The sequence below is a fragment of the Colias eurytheme genome, chromosome 31 (assembly GCF_061535395.1).
Source record: "Colias eurytheme isolate Ceu_HAF_F1 chromosome 31, ilColEury1 Martin Lab GWU primary, whole genome shotgun sequence".
NCBI lineage: Eukaryota > Metazoa > Arthropoda > Insecta > Lepidoptera > Pieridae > Colias > Colias eurytheme.
Genome location: NC_143010.1, coordinates 1,570,715 through 1,579,860, shown reverse-complemented (window position 1 = coordinate 1,579,860; position 9,146 = coordinate 1,570,715). Strand labels below are relative to the sequence as shown.

Here is a 9,146-nt window from a genome sequence, read left to right as displayed (position 1 = left end):
TTTTAACAAGTTCGATTCCCGGTCATGGCAAGTGAATTTTCGAAAATGTTTTAATACAGTTCTATTTCTTTTTAAAAATAAAAGAATGTTTCCATTCTGCAAAATTTGCTACCTCCAGTATTTCAAGTACCATACGGCATACCCATTGAATTTCCAACCTGTAGGTACCTATAATATGCATTGTAATGTTAAAATTGAATCAATTTTTACAGGGAAGGAAAATTGTAAGTATCGGCAGAAAGAACGAACAGTTTTGTAGCGTTCAACAGTTTTAATTATTTTCCATGAAATCATGTACCTACCTACGGATATCTTTACTAATATTATAAAGATTTGTATACGTATTACGCAGTATATTATTATTAGTCTGTGTAAAGATGAAGAGTTTGTTTGTTTGAACGCGTTAATCTCGGGAACTACTATTCCGATTTGAAAAATTCTTTCGATGCTAGATAGCCCATTTATCGAGGTAGGTTATAGGCTATATATCATCACGCTAAGACTAACAGGAGCGGAGCACAGCTGCTGGTAAAACCGCGGAGCACAGTGGGTAAAACCGCGGTGCACAGCTAGTCGAATATAAAACAAATTAACCATGTGCAGACGCTTTGTTAAGATATTATATTTAACAAGTCAATAACTGCGTTAAAAACAACCGACTTCAAACTTGCACTTGCAACATTTACAAATACAGACAAAAATGCTCATAAAATAAAAACTACTGGGCCTATCCGAATAAAATTTTTATGGGACCAATTCGACACCATCCCGCATCGAACAAAAAAAGAATCACGTAAATCGGTTCAGAAACCACGGAGTAATCGGTGTACATACATAAAAAAAAAAAAAAAAAAAAAAAACATACCGGCCGAATTGATAACCTCCTCCTTTTTTTGAAGTCGGTTAAAGAAACAACAAAGACACGCCCTTTCATATTATATTTCTTGAATTCTTTCAATTTAATATTTTAATGAACTAAACTTTTTGAAGTGAAACGTCTTTAGGCGCGTTAATAGTAAAATTTCAAGGTAAAGTCATGGCAATACCGTAACGTCATGGAGAAAGGCGACGATTTTGGTATCTATGAATCTTGCCAAAGAAGTTTCACTTCTGACACAAGTGCATGGCACACTTGCTCCTTTTTTATTACAAACATATGCTTTTTTCGTTATAAAATATATAATAATATATGTAAATATGTTTTTTTTATATTAAATAGAAAGCAGAGTCTAGAAATAGAAGTGGAGGGAATGAAACCACAAGACTTTGGCGATTACTTCGCTGTGATACAAAATGGCGAAGGGCTTGAAGAAAGAGTCAAAGTTTTAAGTGTTTTGAGTAAGTAACATTATTGGAAACAATAGAAAAAATTATAAATAACTCTGTGTATTTACTGAATAATAATAAATTTATATTTTTCAGCGCCTGGCAAGTACCTATATGTATTACTACATAATATTATTTTCGATTAACTCTGACAAAAGTTCACTAGTACCATAGAATTTTGATTATGTTTGAAATAGTAGGTATGCTATTTGTTATTAATAATTGTTGTTTTATATTTCAGAAAAAGGTATGCATTTTGGTGGAAGCTAAATTTATTTATTTTTAAAACTTAAGTAAATTAATAATTGTATATAAACGAAGGAAAACAAACTGACTATTCTTTTGTTTTATTTCAGACACGGGTAATAATTTTCATATATTAATTTCAATTCAAGTATTACCTAAAATATAATATATGTATAAATTTAAATATTATTTGCTTATTTACAGATAATGGTAAGTGGTACTTGTATTAAACATTCGCCTGCAACTTTGCATAAACTCCATTTATTTGCACACACATTGCATGGAGCATTGCATGGATACATTCATGTTCGAACATTGCCTCGTCACTCGACGAAATATTCGTATACTAGTGTTGTTGCGAACCATGATCACACATTCGTTAGTCGCACAGTAAGTTTGTGTTTACAATTGTTTATTCAATTGTCTTTTTACAAAAGCGTTGGACGAGTAGAAGCAATCACGATAGTGTAGAGCATAAATGTCTATGATCCGGCCGTCATTGTGGTTGTTTATTAATCGCCGTAATGGCAGCAAACATCGACGATCATTTGTTGGGCCAACGCTGCCCATTGTGAAGAAGGCTAATTAGCTATTCACACGAATGTATGAATGCACCGTTATATTTTTTTAAGATTAATATAGTGTCTATTTATTATTTATGTTAGGCTTTTGTCATTTGTCCTTCTTAAATATTCTTTTTTCGATTTACAGCAATCAAAATCCGTCGTTTATCCGCGTCATTCGATGTCGGCGGCCATTTTGACCGGACGATGAACTACACGTGCGACGATTGTTCTGTCACGGATATATTGTGCAATGGGGATAGCGTGCTATCCGCGGGGAGGGTATCCGTTATCCGGGTTACTAATATGATCAGTTTTAACTTTCCTAGGTGAGATAAGAGTATTTATTATCCTATATATGATCGGTTTTAATTTTCCTTGGTGAGTAATAGTGTTTATTATCTTATCGTACACCTAGAAGTTAAATAAATCGTATAAATAAGGGTAATGGATCACTATTACATCAAATATTTTATTTGTTTTAGGTACTATTATTTATTTACCGGGATTTATTACTAACAACAGCCAAATTCTTGAGGTTATACGTATGGTTTATACATACTTATAATAATTTTACATATTATTTAATAATATCAAATACTAGCGGTCCGCCCCGGCTTCGCCCGTGGTACATAATATTTACGTTTTCCTCGTACTTCCTCGTACTTCAAGGAATATAATAAAAAAAGAATTATCGAAATCGGTTCAGCCGTTCTCGAGTTATGCGCTTACCAACACATTTTGCGATTCATTTTTATATATAAGAAGATATAAAATATTTGTTGGTAATTAATAATAATAGGTATATGTATTATGTGGTGAAATGTCACGGATATTTTGTGCAATAGGGTTACTAATATGATAAGTTTTAATTTTCCTAGGTGAGATAAGAGTACCTATTTATAATGAAAAATACTAAATATTTAAAATATTTTAAAATATTTTTATCAAGGAAATCTGTTTTTCTTGTTTAACATTTTTAAACTCATCCATTTTTTTAATAAATCGCCCTTTCTCTAAATACGTAAAACATAATTTTCTATTTAAGTAAATGTTTTTTTTTTTTATGTCAGAGCAAGCAAAGTAAATGCTATTAAAATATTCGCAGATTCGAAGACAGCCATGCGTGTGTCTATATGGGATTTTTCAAAATTAAAAATAAATTCTTGAAGAAAGTATTAGCTGTTATCGACAGTAAGTTATTTTTCCCTTACATTTAGAACTATCTCAAGACCTATCAAAAGATATTGCCGCCTTTTTACACGCTTTATATTAGCTTCACCTGTATGTTTGTATGTTTGTAACCGACTTCTTCGGGCGCGATTTTGACCCACTTTAAACGGCCAGATTTCGTTCAAACTTTGTAGATTTATTTAGGACCGATGACAATACACTAATTTGATAAAATAAATAATAGTTAAAAAAAAATAAAAAAACACGCGTTTTATAGAAAACCGAACTAAAAGCGTGTTTTTTAGTTTTTTTAAACTATTATTATTGTTGTGAAATTTAACTCCTTTGGCTTTTTCGTATAAATATATTAATTTATTTATTCATATTTTTCAGATAACTGTAAGTTGGAAGCTTTTAATTTTAATACTTACGTAATCTATACTAATATTATAAAGCTGACGAGTTTGTTTGTTTGTTTGAACGCGCTAATCTCGAGAACAACTGCCCCCCTAGACAAGTGGCTTTCTATTAGCGTAAAGTTCAATAGAATAGATTATGAATGTATGAGATTGACGTTATCAATCGTCGTCGTCGTCGTAATCAAACGTCAATCTCATACTTACATTCATAATCTATTCTATTGAACTTTACGCTAAGAGAAAGCCACTTGTCTAGGGGGGCAGGTCCATTTATCGAGGAAGGTTATAGGCTGTATATCATCACGCTACGACCAACAGGAGTGGAGCCACGGGGGTGAAACCGCGCGGAGCAGCTAGTATAACATAAATCATGTGAATTATTTTAATTCAGTATTCAAATATGTATATTACCGCAAGTATAATATTAAAATTTTATTATAATATTTTCAGCTCCTGGTATGTAATTTTTTGATTTTTTTTGTACAGAACACACTTATAAATAGCTCTTGAAATATTTTGATTTAAAACAAATTTTGTCACATTTTTACTTATTTTTAAGCCGTGACAATCCCAGAAGTGGTGACAGTGCAAGCACCAAAAATTGGTGAGCAGTTTCAGCAGGATGTGCCTTATAGTTGCAGTGAATGTGTTGTTGATAAGGTAAGTAGATTCGTCAAATTTATACTAATACTAGTGGTCCGCCCCTACCCCTATACTAATACATGTTTAAACTATCCTATCTCTCAAGTTGGATCAAACTACACATGGTGTGCGAATTTTATTATGATCGGTTAAGTGGTTTAGGAGTCCATTGAGGACAAACATTGTGACACGAGATTATAAAGCTGTAGAGTTAGTTTGTTTGAACGCGCTGATCTCGGGAACTACTGGTCCGATTTGAAAAATTATTTCAGTGTTAGATAGCCCATTTATCAAGGAAGGCTATAGACTATATAATATCATCTCGCTAAAACCACACAGGAGCGGAGCACAGCTATTTATTAAATACTAGCTTTCCTTCCCGTGGGATTTTCGGGATAAACCCTATCCTTTCTCAGGTTTCAAGCTATCTCTGTACCAAATTACATCTTAATCTTAATCTTAATATCTTAATCTTAATACTATTATAAAGGCGAAAGTTTGTAGGTAAGGATGTATGGATGTATGGATGTATGGATGTATGGATGTATGGATGTATGGATGTTTGTTACTCTTTCACGTAAAAACTACTGAACCGATTACAATGAAATTTAGCACACATATAGAGGGTAACTTGGATTAACACATAGGATAGGTTTTATCCCGGAAATCCCACGGGAACGGGAACTATGCGGGTTTTCCTTTGAAAACGCGGGCGAAGCCGCGGGCGGAAATCTAGTTTATTATATTGTGTTTGTAACTATTTGATGCTATTTTTCTTTGAATTGTTTGAAAATTTTATACTTTGAAAAATTCATTATAATATATTGTTTGTATTTCTATATATTTTGTTTTAATTCTAGGTATTTGTCAATGGTATACCTCTTGAAACAGCTTACCGTCGTAGTTCTATTGGATCTGTTGCATTCTTTTCAGTAAGTATATTTTTAAAGTGAAAACTATTTTTTGTGCTTTCAATTTTTACGTTATTTTATAACTTAGATTAATAGCTATCTATATAAAAAAAACCGAGGGGTCCTGGGTTCGATTCCCAGTAGAGACGAAGAAAAAAAATGTCTGGGTCTGGCAGGACACAGAAGGCTGATCACCTACTTGTCCCTAAAGAAAATCGATCAGTGAAACAGATGTATAATGCATCTGCCCCTTACCCCACTAGGGGACATCTTGCCTCATGATAAATTTTCTATTGTGATATATGTAAACATTTTCAGGCATCGCCTACAGAAATAACGATAAGTATAACAGAATATACGACGACTTATGAAGGGGTGTATCAAGCTGTGTTTTCAGTAGGCTCGGAGAACGTCACCAAAACCATTATGGAGATACGGTTAGTCAGCTGACTGTATTAAAATCAAACATTTATTTATATTTTATTCAATTAGACTTCTTATAAAAGCACTATTGAATCGTCATAATATAGTTTTACCATTTACCGCCACCATTTTATGGAATACTGTTTTTTTTGTTGTAAGTAATATATTTTTATAATACATTTTTTCAGGGATGGTACCGAAGAAACAGTACAAGAAGATGCAACTACTGAAGCTAGTACCCTGGCTGCAGCAGATACTACAGGTAATAACTAATAATATTATCTAAGTGAAAAAGCGAATATATCAGAAATTTGATAGCATCTGACATTAATAATTGTAATATAATAAAGCGGGCTACACACATACCTGCCGCAGGGGCAATATTGGAATTGCACCCTTAAGTGGCTCCTTGATTGTGATGTGTATAGGCAAGCAGGGGCAATTTAGAGAATAGCCGGGCGCAACCGATATTGCCCTTGCCTTTTTGGTTTATTTAAATCTTGATTTAATAACAAGAGAATTCATAAAATTGAAAGTAATTTTTTTTTCAGTCGGCACAGGCACGGGTATGTTTTTTATAAGTTTTACTTACAATGAAAATTAAAATTAAAAAAATGTAGATAATTAAAATTAAAACCAAATTCTTATAAACACTAAAATATATTTTCTTTTTTGGCTTAAATTCAGCCAGAATTAGTAAACTAATTATAGGTAAAAATGTAAATTCTTTCTTTTGTAATTATAGCTGCAGATGGAGCTAGTGAAGGTATTCAGTTTCAATAATTAAAATAAAATATGTCAGAAGTTTTTCTACATTTTTTTTATTTGATTGTAATATTTTCTCAGTTTGCTGAAAATTCTGACTTAAACTTAAACGATATAAAATCATTTGCTTTGTTTTTTGGACATATTGTATGTTAAAATAAAATATAAAATCGTATGAACTAATTTATTATTTTAGCTGCCACTGAAGAAGCTACCACGGCAGCTGCAGCTGCCTAAAGAAGTAGGTATCTGTACTACTAATATTAAAAATGTTTATTTGTATATTTGTTGGGGATTATCTCAAAAACGATAGGATCAATTTTGAAAATTATTTTACAGGGTATGATTTATCAAGAGTCAAATGGTTCTATCCAGTTTAAATGATTATTGTAAACATTTTGTAATATATACAGGGTGTCCCGCAATCGGTATACTAAGCACGAAGGGTGCTTTTTAAAATCCGTGATTTCTTCTTTAGCTTCGCGCAGCTGGCATAGGTATATATACCACTTCGCTAATGTGAGACAAAATTGTCTATGAAAACATAATCTTAAACGATAGCTCACGTTCTGATGGGAAAGTTGGGCGGGTTGATTGTTATGGGTGTACACGTAGAGTTTTAAGAAATCAACTATTTGAAAAAAAAAATGCGCCTGGAATTTTATAAGTATTTTTTACGTACTCAGCGTGTGCAAAACTATAACCTCCTTTGAGCTTAGTATACTGATGGAGGGACACCCTGTATATGCAATATTTTTTATTATTTGCATAATTAACTTTTTTACTTAATTTAGACATGATATTAAAAATTCAATTTATAATAATGCTATTTTTTTATTTCAGGACAGAATACGAAGAGATTATTATAGGTACTTAATAAATGGTCTAAGAGAAAATTTTGTTGTTTTTATATCAATTATCATTTCTTCAAATTCTGTTCCGCTAAATCTATCACTTTGCCAATCGGTTCAGCCGTTTTGGCGTGCTATTTTGATTATTAATGCAATTATAAATTAAATTTACTTAATTATACTAAAATAATTTAAGACGAATTCTAATGTGTCTAATTGATACAGGCATTTTTGAAAGTCGGTTAAAAACAGTTATTTTAAATGTATCTCACAGGTTCGACTCAATTAGCAGATATCTGCTAATGGTTTACCGTTGTGCGAAATCTTTTTAAATATAGCACAGTGGTTTCTGATTGAAAATATTGATGACGTAAACAAACATAGAAATTAAAGCTGAAGAGTTTGTTTGATTGTTTGAACAAGCTAATCTCAGGAATTACTGGTTCGATTTTAAAAATTCTTTCGCTTTTATCGATTTATCGAGGAAGGCTAGATATCATCACGCTAAGACTAACAGGAGCGGAGCACAGCTGCTGGTAAAACCGCAGGGCACAGCTAGTCTTGAATTCTTTTGGCGGGAGAAAATATACATTTGTTATCTGTGATAAAAAAGAGGGCGTGGTATAACATCCTGTGTAGTAAAAAAATCGGTCAATTGAGAAATTGTCGTTTTTACGAATGTCGATATTAATAATAATTAATATAGTTTAAAGAACTAAAAAAACACGCTTTACCTCATAAAATTGTTGTACTTTCCGATCCTTGAAAAGTGTAAAAAGCTTGAATTAAATCATAAATGTCAGTCTAAACTCTAAAGTGGGTCAAAATCGTGTCTAAAAAGTCGGTTACATACAAACATACAGGTGAACCTAACAAAAGTGTTTAAAAAGAAAATTTTTGGTTGATTAAATTATGTATGAAAACTGTACATTATTTAATTTAATATGATTAAAATATGTCCAATAATATACTTGCAAATAATAACATCTTTATATATAAAATTCTCGTGTCACAATGTTAGTCTGCATACTCCTCCGAAACGGGTGGACCGATTCCAATGAAATTTTCTGTGCATATCGGGTAAGTCTGAGAATCGGCCAACATCTATTTTTCATATGTACCACGGGCGAAGCCGGGGCGGACCGCTAGTAATATTAAAATTAAGGCAATGTATATTTAAATATTATGAATGTGTAGGAAACGCATTCTTATACGTATCAATCATAATAATACAGAAACCTGAAAAACCTAAGGAATTCAGTGTTGCAAAAAGCAAGGGTCATTGCTATTATAATATAAAGTAAATTATTTGTTTATACGCGACGACTTTCACATTTGTCGCGAGCGGTAACAGTATTTTGGTGTTGCCAGGTTGGAAAAGTTTCCCTTAATTATGGTACTATGGGATAAAGATTTACTGAGCTTGTATTATAAAACTTGTATTATAGATAAATATATTTTTTTATAAATTGTGAAGAAACAATTTATATGGCTGTAAAATATAAACCAAATAAAAGAAAGTATTTCGAAAATTAGTCTACAATAATTGACAGATACATTGGTGAACATATTATTAAAAATAAATACATACATATGTAAACAGTGGAACATAGAGCCTTCTTCTTTACTGAAGTCGGTTTAAAATAAAAGAAAACATACCGTTACCGACATTTATAAACGTTAAAATCACTGATTGTAGTACATAAATTCACTCATACAACATTCTCTATGACTGAAGCAAACGATCGAAGCGAAATAAAACAACTTACCATGTGGTAACTTAGTAAATCGAAGCATGGCAACACTTTATATTTTTATTCAGTTTGC

The 9,146-nt window shown here is 31.9% G+C and overlaps 1 protein-coding gene across 1 annotated transcript; it reads left to right on the top strand.

Annotated features, from left to right (window-relative positions):
- Positions 1–2,326: 2,326 nt before the first annotated feature.
- Positions 2,327–6,705, top strand: LOC149895373 (uncharacterized). Its single transcript, XM_090118840.1, has 9 exons — positions 2,327–2,464; positions 3,244–3,329; positions 3,702–3,707; positions 4,178–4,183; positions 4,287–4,387; positions 5,230–5,301; positions 5,599–5,717; positions 5,892–5,965; positions 6,665–6,705. Exons 1-9 carry the CDS (start codon positions 2,343–2,345, stop codon positions 6,703–6,705), a joined length of 627 nt encoding a protein of 208 aa, XP_089974966.1. The 5' UTR covers positions 2,327–2,342.
- Positions 6,706–9,146: the final 2,441 nt, after the last annotated feature.